The sequence below is a fragment of the Topomyia yanbarensis genome, chromosome 3 (assembly GCF_030247195.1).
Source record: "Topomyia yanbarensis strain Yona2022 chromosome 3, ASM3024719v1, whole genome shotgun sequence".
In the NCBI taxonomy this organism is placed as follows: Eukaryota; Metazoa; Arthropoda; class Insecta; order Diptera; family Culicidae; genus Topomyia; species Topomyia yanbarensis.
In genome coordinates, this window is record NC_080672.1 from 380765522 (window position 1) to 380784897 (window position 19376).

At 41.5% G+C, this 19376-nt stretch overlaps 1 protein-coding gene across 4 annotated transcripts in view; it reads right to left on the minus strand.

Annotated features, from left to right (window-relative positions):
- Nucleotides 1–1891: 1891 nt before the first annotated feature.
- Nucleotides 1892–19376, minus strand: part of LOC131693256 (calcium release-activated calcium channel protein 1) — a 131945-nt gene continuing 114460 nt past the window's right edge. For all 4 annotated transcript variants that reach the window (XM_058980940.1, XM_058980941.1, XM_058980943.1 and 1 more), the window contains one exon: nt 1892–2892. In XM_058980940.1, the coding sequence (XP_058836923.1) occupies nt 2368–2892 (525 nt within the window). In that variant the 3' untranslated portion in view covers nt 1892–2367. The remainder of the gene's footprint in view (nt 2893–19376) is intronic.

Genomic DNA, 19376 nt, shown 5'->3' on the forward strand with positions numbered 1-19376 from the left:
TTCTTGTGGACTTCTCTCTCGCCCTCAACTGCGTTAAACATCAAACCTTGAGAGCTAAGCTTCGAAACGAGTTCCTGTTCTCCCATACAGCATGCGACCTGATATCATCATTCCTCGATGGCAGAAAGCAGTCCGTTCGCGTAGAAAATGCACTGTCAAGTGAGCAAGATGACCTCCACGGTACACCTCAAGGATCCTGTCTCAGCACATTACTCTTCAGCCTGTACATAAATAGTCTGCCTTTGAGTTTGAAATGCAACTACCACCTGTACGCCGATGATCTACAAATCTATATTTCCGGCCCGGCAACCGATGTAGATAGACTTGTACATGCTATCAACAAGGACCTCGAAGCAATAGTTCGCTGGGCAGACACAAACTGGGTGGCTCCTGACCCAAAGAATACACAAGCGACCATTTTCAGTAAGTCTGGAATTATTGTACCACAATCCAACATCATTTTTTGTGATGAAACAGTACCATTGTCCAACGTGGTCACGCACCTTGGTCTGAAACTTGATCGTAATCTATCATGGTCTCATCAAGTGAACGATGTTATGCTGAAAACCTAAAACATCTTGCGCACGTTTCGTCGATTTTTCTCAGTGCTCTCCATGCCGACTCGAAGGAAGCTGGTACAAGCAGTGGTGATACCCATCTTCACGTATGCCGATACTACCCCGGACTCTCTACAGCCCTTAAAAATCAACTCCATCGCTGCTTCAAATCTGCGGTCCGTTTTGTCACACCTCCGCCGTCGATACACTACTGCAGCCGTTCGAAACTCTATTCTTGGAATCGATTTACCGTCCAACTACCGGCTGAGAATACGCTGCTTTATGAGGCAGGCATACTACGGAGATTTGCCTGAATATCTCCAACAGCACATACAACGCGGACAACAACAACGAACGCGATCTTTCGTCATACCCAGGCACACAAATAGCAGTGGTAAAAGTGTGCTGGTATACGGAGCAACATGCTGGAACGACCTACCAATTGACGCTAAGCTGAAACTAAGCATTTATAAGTGTGATTACTGTGAGGAGAATTCACGTGCCTGTTCGTCACATTCAGCGTAAAAACTGCACGCTGCACAGTAATTCAAAGCTGGCCAAAATTAAAAATTTGAAATTCAACTTTTATCAACAAACCATATTTTTTTTATGGACCAAAATAGTTGAATTAATAGCACAGACTAACAGACATAAAACTCGAAAACAATGCTTCGCCCGCTTTAACGGTCATTTTAATTATATTTGTAGTTGGGACTGTGGCCACATTTGCAATTATGGCGCCACTGACATATGAGCAAGCATATGGGGGATAGACCACTAGTGAAAAATTGTTCTTAAACCTGAGGGGTAACCCACCAGTAAATGAATGTTTTGGACTGTGGAAAAAAGGTGGAGTTAGTGATCTGAGAAAATTGCCGGATCGATGTTTTTTGAGGGAATCCCCTCATAGTGTTATGTCTGTTAGTCTATGCTTCAACTCCATCGGAACAGGATGTGTCTATACAATGATAATAGATATTTGACAATTTATGTTTCTGATAATGATTATCACGACATCGAACATGTTGTTTGGTTGTGTGCAAAGTACTGTGTTGCCTGGTCCAAATTAATAGATTCCCTCCGTGTCAGAGGTACATTACCTCATGTGCCAGTCCGGGACTTCTTGGTCAGCCGTAATTGCCCTTGCCAGTGCGGCTCGATCGTACCACACTCCGGTTTGCTGTTGTTTTCAATAATACAAACCACTGTTGTATGATAAAGTGAAGCGCCATAATAGGGGGATAAGGCTGATGACCAGATGAACCAAACGGAATCATACTGTAGGGTTTGGGAATGTGATACAGTAAAGCGAAAAAATAATTAAATTTGTTATTAGACTTGAATAATATTAACTTAATTTTAGTAGAGCAGTTTGAAAAATATATTACAACTGGTTGTGATGATCAATCTAGTAAAATAATACATCTAACAAAAAATCATCGACATACAATTGCGTACGCCCATCTTACTGATATAAGTATCAAAACAACAGCAGCCTTTGTTTTGCCTTAGATAATCATGAGAACGAAACAGTTTTATTTGAATTAACTAGCTAGGGCTGTCTTTCGATCAATGCAAATAAGTGCATGTTCACATTTCACAGAGTAGGGAAGGCGTATCATGTAAGGGTGGAGACAAATCCTAACTCTTCCGTCGCGTACAGATCTAGAAAGTTATTAGGTAAGACAACTGATAATAGCGACTTCAAAGCTATTCAACAGAGATACAGTAAATAAACGGGTAGATAGAAATCACAATCACAGATTCACACGCATTGGGTCCGTGTCCGGTGCAGCAATCGGGCATTCGGTCAAACAATCTGCACGGATTGATACGGTGGCCCGTGGTGATGATGCGGATCCAGATGGTCCTGTTCCATCTGCTCTTTCAGCATCTCCAGCTCCCGGATGCCAGACGCGGTCACCTCGTACCGGTGGGTAACCAGCGATCGATAGAAGTGCAATGCGAAGGCCACGAAGATGATCAGTACTGGGATCAGGACGATGCACGCGGACCAGGCCGCCGTTGTGTTGAGGTCGTAGAACTTTACCCAGCACAGGATGGCTATTTCGAGCAGGAACAGTATTAGACCGAGCAGCGTCGAAAAGGCCCACGCCGTTTCGATGTACCAGTGAAGCCGCTCGTGCGGGGATTCGTTGACCAGCGAGATACTGTGCAGGTTGCATACGGTTTCGATGTTCGGCAGGATACAGGTGCTGATCATGAGGGCCAACATGTGGACTGCCACCAGCAGCGTGGTGCAGACGGCGAACGTGATCAACATACTCGGTGGGACGCTGGTGTTCTCGTCCAGCTGAACTTCAACCATGGCGACCTGGGGGATGGCAGAAAAATATTGAGAATTATTTCGAGTTGGCCATGAAGTTTTATACTTTATATTATTAATCCACAGATACACTCATAAGATTTTATACTACGTTCACATTACAGAGTTAAATCACGTCATAAAAATTAGTAACTAGAAAAATGTCATCAAGATAGCGTTAAAACGTGGTTTAACTCGTAATGTGAGCGTATTATTATGCAACACGAATGATAAATTTCCCTTGACGCTATTTTGCAATTGATATTAGAATCCTGAACCAAGGAAAATGTTTCTATATTGCCGGTGCATGAATTGAATAACTGCTCTAAGACGATTTGGCTAGACTTTCAGAGGAGCGTGCACTCAGTTCACTAGCGCGACTGCCGGAAGGTTAACGGGTTATACTACGCTATACTTGTTAAAACGTGTTTTAACTCTATTTTGATGACATTTTTTCTTGTTGCTAATTATTATAACATGTTTAAGCTCTCTGGTGTGAACATAGTAATAGTATAGTTTGTTTTTGGCAAGAAAAGTTCAACTCGTTCGGCTCGTTTACAGCACATGACAAAAAATCAAATACATTTTAGTTTGCGTTTAGAAAACCGACAAAACGTCTGTTCCGTCGGTTTGGTTCAGTGTATTCATACCGATCAGTGGTTTACATCAATTGCTCCAACTATTTTTAATTTTTGACGAAATTTGTGGTTTTATCGTTGTTTATCGTATTAAGGTTAAACAGAGAAAGTGCTAAAATCGAAAACGAAAAAAGCAGTTTTTTTCCACACCGTGTGTTAGATCTTCAGAAAATCAATCAGCAGTACTGTAACAACATTCTTACATAAGCTGATTGATTTTTATGAAGATCTAACTGACGGTGTGGAAAAAACTGCTTCATTTGTTTTCGATTTTTGCCCATTCTATATCCAACGTTAATTCGCGACTACGAAGCTGAGTTTTACAGCTTGTGTGCGTGAAGTTCATGTAAACAAATGGATGATGGAAAATGAATCATTTTAAACGTGCCGTTATCAACGGTTTTTTTTCATAAATATATGAAATTGTTAGTACAAATCAAAACAAAAATAATCAAACGAGCTAATTTGGTGAAAAAACGAGTAAAAAATGTCGTATATTTTGCGTCCTCAATATGACGCATTTTTGTGAAGCAAAAAACAAATAAATTTTCAAAATGATAAAAAGTATTGAAAATTTACTTTTTCGCTAAAAATTTTATTTACAGATTGAAAAGCAATATGTATCCAAGTTATGGTAAAAATTTCTCTCAATACAATTAGTTTGTTATGGAGAAATGTGTATTTTTCGTTGGCCATATTCTACCGTCAGGAGCTATCAATGTATATGGAACAAAATGAAAAATATACTGATGTGCAGGTTATCTGCAGTTTTTAACCACGCAGACGGATATCTTCAACCACGGAGAGGATATCACAGCAATGGCAATGGCAGATTTTAGGACTATATACTTGCATATGGTTTGCTTGAAAGAAACACGGTTTGGTCGATTCCGAATTTTCATACTTCTGTTCAGAACCACGAGTGTCTTTAATAGTTATACTTTCAGTGAAATTCGACCAGTTTATAAGAACTTTGCTTAACGTTCTCGAGCAAAAAACTACCAAACTATATCCGTTATGCTTTATTGGGCTGATGCTCCATTGGATCATACCATTTAAAGGACGTTTAAATATATTTGTATATTAAAAATAACAATTTGCAATTAACCAAGAGGAAAGCCTATGCCAAAACATGAAATTTTTATTCCATATTTTCTGCGAAAAAGCTTTGACAAAGGTTTGGTGGTAGAAAGGTTTAGCGGAAGTCTATTTAATCCCTTTCACGTATTTACTTAACTCAATATTCTTGAAAATATGAAAATAATCCATTTGAAAACTGACGAAAAATTAACACCATTTGTTTACACTTGCATCACCCACAGGCACAACTTTTGTAAATGGCGACACCGTACCTTCGATGACGTGAATCGACAGTAGATCCAGAACACTAGATTAGGATTGTCGTTGCCATCAATGGTAGGAACATCATTGTTTTGATTCCGGTATATACCTGTCAAATAGGCAAAAAAAGAAACAATCCTCTATCGTCGTTTCGAAGCGACGAGTCATTTTTGTTCCTTTTAGCCAGCAACACATTGGCCATTCTTGGCTGATGTATTTTCACTAAGTAGAATGCACAAATTATCTAAACCTGTACTGAATTTTGATGAATTTTTATTTCCTTGTGCGGTCTATACAAACTCTTTCATTTCATAACAATAACAGTCGAAAATTTACACCGAGAAACTTCGTTGTATTGAATATATTGATTTCACACATATTTTTTTGCAATTTTCAGTAGAACATAAAAATTATCTATCACGCATAGATACCATGTGAAAACTAATGAAATTATAATAGTATGCCACATAGAAATTTGTTTCATCGCAGATATCACATCATTTTTCTGTTTGCCTATTGTTTATTCTGCTGTAAATTTTATGCATTGGACATTTTCGGTTTTGAATGCATAAAAATCACAGCAGAATAAACGAGACTGAAATGAAAAAGGTAAACTCTGCATTTTACTAATTTAAAGTTCAACTAAACGGTTTGCGGTTACAAGCAGGCCGTATTTTTCTGCGTGTACCAAAAATGCGGACCAAAGACTTTTACTAGAGAGACTTTCGATACCTTGACAGATATATACCGAAAGGAAAACAAACATGTTCCGAGATGAAAACAATGGGAACACCAGCGACAATCCTAATCTAGTGTTCTGTACCTACTGAATCGACCGAGAATTTTGTTTTACCGTTGCTATTGTGCAGTGAAAAAGTGTTCCTTGTTTGCTTTTGTGTTGTGAAAAAACCATCGAAGAACGCAACGATTCAACTTCTGTGACTTAACCTAGGATAGGATCCGCCAGCTCTGTCCCCTGTTTTTGAACCAATTCTGAACCAGCTCGTGATTGGACGAAAGTGACATTGGCAAACGTTCGGCTTGGAAACTAAAAGTACTAAAGGGCTGCTTGGAAGTGTTGTCGTATTGTGACATTAAATGTAAAACGACGATTGTTTACTGTGTTGTTTTTTTTGTTTTCCCGAGATACCGCTTTCTTTTCATAACATCCGTCTGTAATTATGAAGTGCACGGCATTTTCTGGCAGACGAATTCAAACATATTATCCAGAACTGAAGTTCTACAGGTTTCCGAGAGATCCGGTAGCGCGGTGTGTGGATTAATGCGGAAATGTCTCTTTTCGAAGTCTAACCGAGTAACTGACTATTTAGCCTAAGTATGAAAATATTTTCAACTTCATGTAAAAATTGTCTTTGTTCCAGCGCCGAGTAAATTGGGAGTATTGTCTATCGCGAGATAATATAGCATTTCGTCGAGTTGTTGCTATATGGGATACACACGAGTGCAGTCGAAACAAAAACAAACGTCAAAATGTTTTCTCACTCGCACTGATGCAGACTAGATGGGCGCGTAATTCAACGCACGGCCCGGTGGCCGCATGGCTGAATAGTCGCAATGTGGATTTAAGAAAAGATTCGCAATACTTTGGAGCAAACCGTGAGAAAGCTATTTCGGAAATCGCTTCTTGTTCTTCTTTTAGTATTATCGATACAGTTGAATTTTACAGTTTACAACTGCATCAATCATCGGTGTAAATAGGAGCGTGTTATTTTCTACTGCTGTTTTCTCCGCAAAAATCACATGAAGTACTGGAACAAACCTATATACCTATACAAACTAAACAAAAATTAAGCCTTGCAAAAAAGTAGTTTTAGAATGTTTAAACTAAATGCGAATAGAGAAGATTGATCTTGTGAATGAGGGTGCTCGACTCAGAAAGCAACTTACAAAAATGAAGAGCATGGAAATATTTTATATAAATATTTTCACGTAATGGCCAACAACAAATATATATTATTTTGCTTTTCTGTATTCCGATGGAAAACCCGTAATGATCATTTAAATGCGGATATAAAGACTAAATCATTGATTTTTCCCGGAGCGTGAAATTGATACATATTGCTTGTGGCACTAAAAACTGGTTTCTAACCGCACAGCGCACTTACCATTCTTCTTATAAATTCTTGCCATAGACTGGTTAGTTCGACTGGTCTGTCTATGAAAGTACCAACTCTATCACTTGAAATACATGTGTTTTGACAGCTCGCAGTTTTGAGATCACTCGCACTTTGAAAGTGCGGAGTCCAGGTTGGTGGGAAGTGCGCAATAATATAGAATATTTTAATCAGAAGTTTTGGACACGATTGTAACAAAACAAATATTTTGGCAACATTGGTCGGGGGTATGTCGTTTTCAGCAGGGATTAGCAAAATATAAGAAGAAGTCAGCTGGCGGATCCTATCCTAGGACTTAACCACCAAAACTTTCCATCGAACGCAACGCCATCTATATTTCATTGTTCGCATTCTTGGATCGGCATACTGGCAAGTGCATGCAATCACAGTGCGAAAACCGTCAAATCGAACGACGACTTTATCGAATGCATGGGCTTTTGCAAAAATGTGGTGCATATGCAATGTGAGAAACAATTTAACAAGCCGGTTTTGAAAAAACTTGCGGAAAACCGAAGACTGCATATCAAGAGGATTGGCAACTCTGTCCGGAATCGGGAGACAGTAACAGCCACGCAACTTGCGGGTAAAGGTGGTACTTCCCATAGTGATGCATACACACATATACACTTTTACATTAAGCTTCCTACCTTCCTCCAATAGAGGCACTGTAACCTCTGTCGCTTCTCGTTTATATGGGGAAAGGAAAGAGATATCAGTCTTCTTAATATGTAGTCTTCGGGAAAACCCAAATTTATTAGGGCCCCTTACACGCATAATAAAAGTGTCATTACTAAGTAACGACATTACTGAAATTGTAAATTCCGTCATAACTCGCCTTACACAGTGACATTACTGCTCAGTAATCTCATTACTAACAACTCGTGCAAGGGCCCCTATTGATGTGCCAAGCTGATGAAGTTCGATCGCTTTTGCGACACCGTTTTTTTTTTTTGCTTGGATGTGTTATCGCTGCGATCGCTGGGAAAACGAATGGCGTCTGTGCTGAACTAAAGGCCGAGTTATCCAAATATAACCAACAAATTTCGTGCCATGCTAGAATGGTTTCAACAGCTACTCCAGCCTGGACAAACTTCGGTACCTCTCGACCACCTCAGAAGCGTTGTCGCGAGGATGGCCCTGATCCGAGTAATATTCTAGATGGCGGTCGAACGCTAGTCGATAATAGCAACATCGTTACGGTTCCGCCTCCCGCGCCGTTGCTCTGGCTGTATCTTTCCCGCTTTCATCCCAGCGTTAGCAAAGCGACTGCCGAAAAAATGTTCAAAGAAGGATTAAATAGGAGATAAAAATTATGCCGCTTGTTAAAAAAGACATAGACGTCAGTACTTTGAACTTCATATCCTTCAAAGTTCCCAATGCAACTTTTAACACTTACACATGGCCGCAAGGCATACCCTTCAGAGAGTTTGAATATAGCCGTACCCAGCACATTCTAACCCGCCGACTGATTTTCCTCCTACTCCAGAAGAAACATGTACTTCTCTAATGCAACCCGGCCCATCAATGGCCTTGCAGAGGCCTCCACAACGATTGGCAATGCCACCATACTATACTACAGCGCCATTGCGAAGGATGCCGATCGCATACTAGGATGCAACGCAGTTGGTACTATGGAAGCCCTCAATCCCCCCGCTACAGCGTTCAGCAGTCGTCCCGGTCCTGTATGTGTGTCAAGTATTATACAAATTGTAACGATACAACGGTTGAACCTATTCACGCTTCTAGCTCATCGTCTGAATCTATCCATAAGCTGCTACTGTCCCGTAACTGCTCTCCGCATTGCGCCATCCGGTTTCAACGCATACTGAGATGCACCGCAATTGGCCCTCTGGAAGCCCTCGACCCGCCATAAATGGCTGGTATACATCTGATGTCAACCGCTGTGACCGTAATGCTCTCAACAGTCCCAAGACATCAGGTGGTGGTGTGCTAATCACCGTTCGTCATGGTTTAAAAACCCGAGTGATCAACGATGACCGGTGGGCGAGCTCCAAGCAAGCGTGGATATCAGTGAAACTTGCCAATCGCAATCTGCTTCTGTGTGGTGTATTGTTCACTTGACGGAATTCGTGATTCTGACCCTATCGATGTACAACTTTTCTCCGTTTCTTTCATCACCTCGATAGTCGAAATTATTATATTGGGTGATTTCAACTTACCTGGCCTGACGTGCTGCGAGGCAAGTAATGGATTACTTCAATAGGATATCGAAAAATTTGCGCTTATCAACAATGCAAGTTGTATTTTGGAAAACTACAGCAGCGCAACTCTTCGGCAAATTAATAATGTTGCCAACGAGAATGGACGTACATTGGACCTATGCTTTGTAAGTCCCCGGACTACGCTTCGTGCTACTGCATTGCTACGACTCCTTTAGTCCACTCCACTATATCTTGTACTCGCTGGTAACCTAGGAGTGAATTTTTAAGACGTCTCAAGTTTTATCGTCAACGATTTTAAAAACCCTGACTACGACAGCATCGTTACCACGCCCTTGGGTATAAACTGGGAGGAAAATCTTAACAATGACGACGTGAACAAAGCAGCGATGACGTTTTCTAATCTTCTTAACTACCTCATGGACCGCCATGTGCCAAAACGAACAGCTAGTACCGATCAACACCCTTTCTGGTAATCGACCGCTCTTGGTCGTTTAAAACCTGCCAAACGAGCTGCATTTAAAAAATTCTCGAAGCATAAGAAACTTGTATTCAGGAATCAGGAATCAGAATATATTGGCTCAAATGGCACGTTCCCCGTACATAGTCGGGGATTTGTGCCTTGCCGTGTGTTTTCATCATTTCCTGAGCGGAAGGAAAGGACAAGGAGGTGTGGGGAAGTAGACTTGGAAGGGTGGGAAAAACAGCACAAAACAAAAAATAAACAACAGGTAAATTAAACTCACAAGTAGTTCAACTTGCCTGCGAATAAGCCTAAAGCTCTTTACCACATTGGATAAGAAACTTTAGTATGTCTCTGAGTTTCAGTCGACCAAACATGGTTTCGTCTATATAAGGACGGCTGAAGACTCGTAATCGCAATTGCGCTAGCGCTGGGCAGTTGCATATCAGATGATATGAAGTTCCGTAGTCGGATTCACAAAGATCACATGAAAAAGACTCAGCGCGCTGAATAGTTGCCATGTGATAATTGAGTTTGCAGTGGCCGGTTAAAGCCCTGGTCAGCATGCCGCAGTGGAGCTTCGAAAAATGTAAGAGATTTTTCGAAACCACTGGGCATGGTTGTTCTAGAAACGCCTTTGTTTGGCGACACGTTTGTAGATTTCTCCAATAATTGCGGTGCTCGGACGAAGCCCAGGACCGTATTTTTTCCCTTATCCAACTTGTCGAAATTGGCAGCGCGGGCTCAGGACCAACGAAGTCAATCGCTGAACCTGCCCTGGCCAATTCGTCAGCCCATTCATTTCCAGTAATACCGCAATGTCCGGGCACCCAGACAAGGTAGATAGTGTTGACAATGCTTAGTTCTTCGATTTGGGTTCGGCACGCGATCACTAGCTTGGACCGGGATTTGTCTGAGCTAAGGGCCTTGATTGCAGCCTGACTATCGGAGCAGAAGTTTATAACTCTGCCGGCCAAACTCAGTTGAAGGGCCGATTGCACCCCGCACATAATCGCAAAGATTTCTGCTTGGAATACAGTACAGTATTTACCTAGTGAGTGAGATTGTTCCAATCTCATTTCACGACAGTAGACACCAGCACCAGCACGTCCCTCCATCAGAGAACCGTCAGTGTAACAAACCACTTGCGTTTGTTGTTGTCTTTCCATAAAGCCAGACAACCACTCCTCTCGAGAGGGAATCTTCACATGAAATGTCCTGTAAGGAAAACTACAAGTGAGTGTAATATCGCTGGGAGCAAGAATATCTTCACCCCATGTAACCATTTGTGACCACAATCGTGTATGACTGGTAGCAAGATCAACATGATTACTGTTCCAAAGCCCAGTAACCTGCAGTCTGTATGCACATGATAGTGCTTCTTGTTTTAAGTGTATGTGTAATGGTTTGATATTTAGAAGTGCCTCAAGAGCAGCAGTCGGAGTCGTGGTGAAAGCACCAGTCAACGCCATGAGCGCCATTCTTTGCAGATGGTTTAGCTTTGACTGGACTGTCACCACCTCTCCCCTCTGCCACCACACAAGGCATCCGTATGACAGTATTGGACGTACAATTGTCGTGTAAATCCAATAGATGTATTTAGGTTTGAGACCCCAGGTCTTTCCAAAAGTTCGTCTGCACTGCCCGAAGGCCATGCACGCTTTCTTGACTCTGAACTCAATGTGAGCAGACCAATTCAGTTTGGAATCCAATATGACTCCAACGTATTTGACTTGATCTGCACACAGCAGCTCAGAATCAAAGAACTGCAAGGGACGAACCCCGGTTGTTATTCGCTTCTTCGTGAAAAGAACCATTGAAGTTTTGCTTGGGTTAACTGATAGTTTAACTTGTCGACACCACTGTTCGACAGCTCTTAATGCCTGTTGCATCAAGTCAAAGATTGTTCCGATGCAAAAACCAGTAATTAGTATTTGGTAATCGTCAGCAAACCCGTAGGTTGGAAATCCAAGCTCATTGAGTTTCTTCAACAAGCCGTCAGCTACTAAGTTCCATAACAAAGGTGACAGAACGCCGCCCTGAGGACAACCGCAAATACTCAACTTCCGTATCTCAGCCTGTCGCAGTGACGAGCAAAGTATGCGGTTACTAAGCATTGCGTTTATCCAACCTGAGATACATGCAGGTATCCCATGACCGCGCGTCGCTTCCAGAATAGACTGGAAGGACACATTGTCAAAAGCACCCTCAATATCTAGGAATACACCCAAGCTAGATTGCTTGAGCGAGAAGGCTTTCTCAATGTTGTAAACAACATCGTGAAGCAGAGTGATCGTGGATTTCCCACACTGATATGCATGTTGCATTTTGTGCAGAGGATATTCAACTAAACTAACGTTCCTGATGTGATGATCGATTATCCGTTCCAAAGCTTTCAGAAGAAAAGAACTTAAGCTGATAGGCCTAAAACTCTTGGCTTCTTCATAGCTTGAGCGCCCCCCTTTGGGAATAAATCTAACAGTTATTTCTCGCCATGCTTTCGGGATATACCCGGTAGCAAGACTGGAAAGCAAAATCTTTTTCAAGACATGTTTAAGAATATCAAATCCCTTTTGCAGTAGCACGGGAAGTATTCCATCTTTTCCGGGTGATTTGTATGGAGCAAAGCTGTCAACTGCCCACTTGACCGATTCAGTGGAAACCAATGTGCGTGCTAGCGCCCACGAGTCCGAAACACCAGAATGAGATCTGTGAACATTGATCAACTCCGGATCGATACAACCTGGAAAGTGTGTGTCGAAGAGACAATTAAGAACATCTTTTTCGTCTGTCACATAAACACCATCTCTGGTTTTCAAGGAGTTCATCTGAAAATCATTCGATTTGGAGAGAATTTTATTTAATCTGCTAGCCTCGTTCAGACTAGAGACATTAGTGCATAGGCTTTGCCAGCCAGCCCGTTCTGCAGATCTAAGACATTTCTTATATGCACTACGAGCTGACCTGAAAGCCCTGGAGTCATCACGCTGACGCCGGTTCCAAGCTCTTCTCATAACTTTCTTCATTCTATCAAGCTCAGCCCTCCACCAAGGGGTTCCCCTAGTCGATTTAACAGTACGAAGTGGACAAGCTTCTTCGTAGGATGCTAATATGAATGAGTTTGTCGTATCCACGACGTCATCTAAGTCGTCTAGTTGACTAATTGTTGGAAAATATCCATGAAATTTAGTCGCTAAGTTTTCCAAAAAGAGGTCCCAGTTTGTAGACTTAGGATTACGATATGTCACCACATTGAAGGTGACATCAAAATGCTCGAAAAATATGTATTTATGATCGGATAGAGACGGTTCAGTTTCATTTGGAACCTGCCAATTTCCCAGTTCATGCAAAATTCTATCAGAGCAAAGTGTTATGTCTAACACCTCCTCCCTCCCAGACCTCGCAAAAGTTGGTCGGTTTCCCACATTCAGAATATGGAGATTTGTACTACTTATGTACTCCATCAGTTCAGAGCCTCTCAGATTGATGTCTGAGCTGCCCCAAATGATGTGATGAGCATTCGCATCACTGCCGATAATGAGCGGAAGCCCATTTCTGCTACAATATAATACAACGCTTTTGAAATCATCAGAAGGAGATGATTCGTTATGCGGTAGGTATGCTGAACAATATATATATTTTTTGTCTACGTTTCCGACAGTCAATGTAACTGTGACAACACAGATATCGCGAGATGTGAGCTCCGATATGAGACACGCGTCAATAGCCTTATTTGCAAGAATGCAAGCACGAGGCATTTCACGTGGGTTAGTCATGCCTGTCTTGTTGTAAGCAATGAAGGCAGTGTTAAGTAACTTTCCAAAATAGAAGTTTCCTTTATGGAAATACGGTTCTTGAACCAATGCTATGGAAGCTTTACCTTCCTGCATGAGTCGAGATAAATTCATAGTTGCTGTACGTTTATGTTGGAGATTGACTTGTGCTATTCTAACCATTGTTGATTAGAGAACTGCACATTTCATCTCCAACACAAATTGCACAACAACTAGAGGACACCAAGCGAGTTGGGATGTTAACGCATTTAGCGAGCCATATCAGGTTTAAATGGGACATGATCATTTGATTCCCACGATTTGCGAAGAAAATAATGGTCCACTGTGTCAGAGATTCGCATAACACAGCAAGGGCAAAACCCAAAATGCTCCGTGCGCGACTGGCATATTTTAGACCCTCCAATCATTAAGTCCTCGGCACGGAACTACACCTTGACTTAGGGTCTCCTACTTTCAGTCGCCTCCTACGACATGGCAGCAGGACTCCAGTGGCTCAATTCTAGGCCGGATACCACACGGCCTCTGGGCAGGTTCATCTGTACACATCGAAATTTGATAATCGAGACTCAACAAAACTTCACCGAACTACCATCAGCCGAGAGTCTCTGCAAACCCCCAGCCAACAAAAATTCGGCAAAATTAAGTGGATCATCGGTGAAAAAATCGGTGTGTAGAGTGAACGTTCCGCTGCGTAATGCAGTATACTGGGGAATTCGCCCGACTCTTCCCAGGCTCCGTTCGCCATTGAGAATGTTTTAAACCCCCTCAACAATTTTACCCATAGCACGGGTCGCATGACACTATGGAATTGGGGTTCCCTGTTTGGTAGATTTTTACCACTGAAACAGGTAGTCCGTAGTGTAATTCTTAGCCGCTACCGACACTACATGGCTTATCTAGGCTGTTCGGTGAAAGAAGCTGACATTGAAGAACAGCTTCCATATTTAGATGGGCGAACAGCCGCAGAAGGAAGGAAGGAAGGAAGGATAACGGGAGGAGAGGGATTTGGGCTAAGCGCTTATTTAAAGGCGGCACTGGCTCGCCTTGTCAGGGCTGCTTTAGGACATGTGGTATTTAGGCCTAGGACGTATAGGGCCCACTACCTCGTCCTACCACACCCGCAGTCAGCCCCCGCTGCTGGTTCGGGTCGCGAATCACAACTAGTTGCTATCGCGATTAAGCATTATCCACCACCTATGACCCGCCCGGTTGCTTGCAGCTCAGCTTCCCACGTAGCGTTCCTCCACCACCACGGGGCCCTGCCAAACGAGCTGCATTTAAAAAATTCTCGAAGCATAAGAAACTTGTATTACGAAACCACTACTTTCAACTCAACCACGAATACAAACAACAACGCCAGCGAAACATCGAGCGTCATTTGAAATCTAAGCCCAAGTCGTGCTGGAAGTATATGAACGAGCAACGAAAAGAAACTAGTTTACCATCTTGCATGTCATTTAATAGAATTTTGGGCACTGACACTAAGAAAATTTGTCAACTGTTCTCACACAAATTTTCAAGCGTTTATTCCAACGAGTGCCTTCCACAACAAGTGGCTTAGGCCGACAAATTAGCTCCTTCTCTAGGATGAACCATCAGCTTAATTTACGCCAATGCGGTTGTCGCAAATTTAGTTGCGGCGAACCTCCAATCGAGTACCCTGAATGCGCGCACCTACACCCAACTTACATCTTGGTCTAAACGTCAGTTCGCGTGATGAGGAAAATTGAACATTTGGCGAGCGAGAGCGTTGGATGATAGTGCTAATTATACTTAATTATATTATACTTATCTAAGAACTACGCTAAATCTAATAGTATTGGAGAAGTTGAAATATTATATCTAAAAAAGTGAAATACTTACATCTAAAGGTGAATTCTTATATCTAAAGTTGAACCTAAAGTATATTGTTAAAGGCGAGGTGAACGATATATCTTTATGTGCTTAAAATTATTGATTGCCTAATTATCGTTGAAGACTGTGAAGGCCCTCCCACGTGCAGCGTTAGAACGGTTGTGAAACCAGAAAGAGTAACTAAACACTAAACGAATTTTTTAACCCTCATACGACCCGTACGTTTCCACAATAAAGGAGGTTTAAGAACTTGGAACTGGTCTGTGTTTTTACTCGAACAAATCTCGCAACAGCGGTCATTCTTGTAGCAAACTTCAAAATGCAAGCATCTAGTTCCTCGGGCCCAGATACCGTTCCCTCGATTTTTGTCAAAAAGTACATCTTCTTGAATGACTTCGGCGAGTCTTCGAGCTATCACTCACTACTGGAACATTTCAATCCTGCTGAAAAGTAGCGCACATGTTTCCAGCTCATAAAAAAGGTAACAAATGGAACATCCCACAAGGAAGCCATCTCGATCCAGGAATATTCCTCCTCTACTTTAAAGATGTCAATATCACATTACAAGGACCCGTCTTTCCTTCTTCGACATGAATTTTTTCGAGAAATACGGGATAAAACCGATGCTGAGCTTGTTCAGAGCGAACTGGAGAGCTTTAGCACATGGTGTGGGTGGTTTTAAACCCGAGTAAATGCTCAATCGTTATGGCTCACGTCAAATTTGTAAAAAAAAATCGAAAGGTTCCGTCGTTGGTCTGTACATAAAAAGATTTTAAGATCAAAGTTTGTTTTATTATGATAAGAGTTGTTGTGAATTTCTGAAATTTATGAAAACAAGTACATGTTATGCGCAATGAAAAACATCAGTTTTAGTGATAGGCAACTTGAATTGTTCCATCGACCGTGTTTTATTTGTGTCGAGGAATGTAAGAGACGAGAATGTAAAGCAAGTATGATTGTCCAAAATTTTAAATCGAAGCAAAAGTTTTACGATTCGTGGTGGAGAACGTCCTATTCGTGGTCGAGAAACTCCAATGAAGTATACGTGCTCACATCCAGTATTTTGCTGGAGATCAGTCTCACATGAAACGTAACAGTGAAAATAAGTGTGCTGTTTTCAAGAATAAATGCTGATGCTGATCATCAAACGTAGCTGTTGGGAATCGAAAGAGTTTTAATGTGATTTAAAATCAATTATCTGGTGAAATCAATCCAATTCATATTTATTTTTCATCTGTCAATTATATAGTTCTAGCGACTATTGTATGTTTATGCAATTGTCATATCTTCAAAATGAAAATATATGAAACGTTTTAAAGTAATTGTGCAATCGATATTGGTTAGTGATTTGTACATGTTCTTGCCAATGCGCGGTTGTACGGAGGAGTTCGGTTTTGACTATTTCGATCCCGTCAAATTAAAAAAATACAACTTCCAGTGCTGGAGAATTCTTTCACCCACTGATGCTTCCTTGAGTCCGATTCCATGCATGCCTATTTAACTCTTTTACAATTTTTCAGCGAACCACCCACTTGCATTGAGCTACTGTGGCTTTGCTCTGCCAACAGAACCCTCGACTTTGCCATCGGCATTCGTTCGACATTGAACAATTTGATATTTTAATGCCTGCCTTCCTATTTCCAGTGCGATCGTTAGCGGCCATGACACGTTCATTGTTTTGGTCAATACTAGAAAGTGTAGACAAAAGTATTGAACGCGCAATGGAAAAATAGAGCGAGTAAAGGCGCTTTAACCTAGGCTTACTAGCCAGGGCAAGGTGTAAATACCTCTGTCCCATCCCAACGGACCAAAGGAGCGACATTAACCTTCTTAGCAAAGTCACTCCCAACGATTTATTATATCCCCTTTAAATTGAAACGGTCGGTACGGTTGTCCTCGTTTCTTCCTACTTTACGATTCAAAATAATTCGTTAATTAAATTATGTATTAAATGCATAATTTAATTGCCGTTTAATTTTGAAACATCTTCAAACCCAACTCTGCACAGTAGGCCTGACCGTTTTAATATTTGCGACATATGAAAATCTGCTTCAAATATTAATCTTGACAAGAAAAACATTTCAGAATAACTGCAGTGTTTTCCAGGATGCTTTTCAATACTGGCTGTGTAAGGGTTAGAATAGAATAGAATAGAATAGTAAATGCTCAATCGTTACGTTCACGCTGAAACGCCATCCGACTCACTTTATCTACCATTACTTCGACTCGAGGATCCCAAGATTTGGCTTTGGCACTAACGGTCAAGATCATGGATTTGACACTAACGTTCAAACCACACACTTCGTACACTGTAGATAAGGCATCAAGATAGCTTGGGTTCATCTTCCGAATAGCGAAAAACTTCGGGGACCTGTAGTGTCTTAAATCGCTTTATTGTGCGTTGGTACGCTCAACGTTAGAATATTGTTCCGCTGTTTGGAATCCTTACTACCAGAACAGGATTGACAGAATCGTGGCTGTCCAACGCCGGTTCATACGCTTCGGAGAGACTGCCCTCGAGCCATGTTCCATTCGGACTTATTCTCTGCAAGAGTAGCTTTGCCTCGTAAACGAACCCGAAGACACAATCGGCTATTGTGTGGTTCGAGTGTCAACGAGTTTCCCGCTGGTTCAATCATTGTACCCTTCTGGCGAAACTCAACCGATCGAGAACAGAGACCGGGCACGCGAAACAAGAAAAGTGAAGATCACTATGGGCTGGGATTATCTTAAAAGCAAGATTTGTAACTCCGTTACAGTATAAAAGCCCGAGTGATCAACGATGACCGGTGGGCGAGCTCCAAGCAAGTGTGGATAGGGTAACCAACCACTTATTCTCTGCAAGAGTGGATTGCACTACAATTCAAAAAACGCTGAATCTTCAAGCTCGCATTCGAACACTGCGTAGTAATTCTCTTCTGCGCTAACCTTTTAGGAGAACCAACTACGGTCGCCACAGTGCTGTGACCGGACTTCAACGAGTTTGTAATAGAGTTTCCAAAGGATTCGCCTTCTACTGGATTAGAAATACGATTAAAAATAAGTTTTTGTCTATCCTTAAGTGTGACTAGGCTAAGAACCACCCATTGGGGTCAAGGAGTATGTTGTTGTTGATAAAACAAATAAACAAACAAATCTAAGCCAGTGAAGATAGCCCAGCCAAAGAATTCATTAGTTCGATGTGGGAAGTAACGAGCAGGAAACAAATTTCTTAGTATGTGGCCGAAAGACGCGAGAAAGCGGATTTTCCTCTGTAGTAACTCAGTAGACTCAGGAAAAGCTTCTTCATAGTCAAAACTGTAAGCGTTGGTAGAACACCCAAGAATCTACTGCAGCGAAGAGAATCATCCATTACTAAGGTAAAATATTTATATGTTTTACTACAATACATACATGAAGCTTTGAGCCAAAATTTGTAAGCTGTTAGATCATTGCAGAGGGTCTCAAAATGCTACAATAGGGAAGGTTTTATTTTTGTAAATGGATGTTCTTCTAAAATTACAGTAATATGTAGATTTTATGCTAAACAAAAAGATGGATATTTACATTTCCCATGTTACGAATTAAAACGCAGTTTCACACTGCTTCATTCCTTAATTTTTCCGCTTCGAAACAGGTGATTCTAGACTTTTTGTTCATAATAGTATTGTCTAACTAAAAAAGATCGACTCTAGTCAGATTCTATTTTGTTAAATTAGTTTTAGAATACTGATTTCTTGCATCATAATGACTCGATGACAATTGAAAAAAAAAACACAAACAACAAATCAATCTGTGCACCAATCACACTTAACCGAACGAGTAAACGAAGACGCTGAGCGCCACAGCGGGGATCTGCCATTTAATTATTTATAAATCACGCCAGCAGCACACCAACCGGGACAGGAATGAATGGTCCTTACTTGTAGATGGCTGTGAATAAATAAATTGAGGAAGCGTCTGAACTCGAAAGCGAAAACGCGCGGCACACGATGCAATACGATGTGGATTCAACAATCCAAATTAACATTAAACGAAACCCTGACCATGACACCTGCTCTTCTATCGTCAGAAATATTTCGGTACCGTGAACAACGCGTCGCGAATCC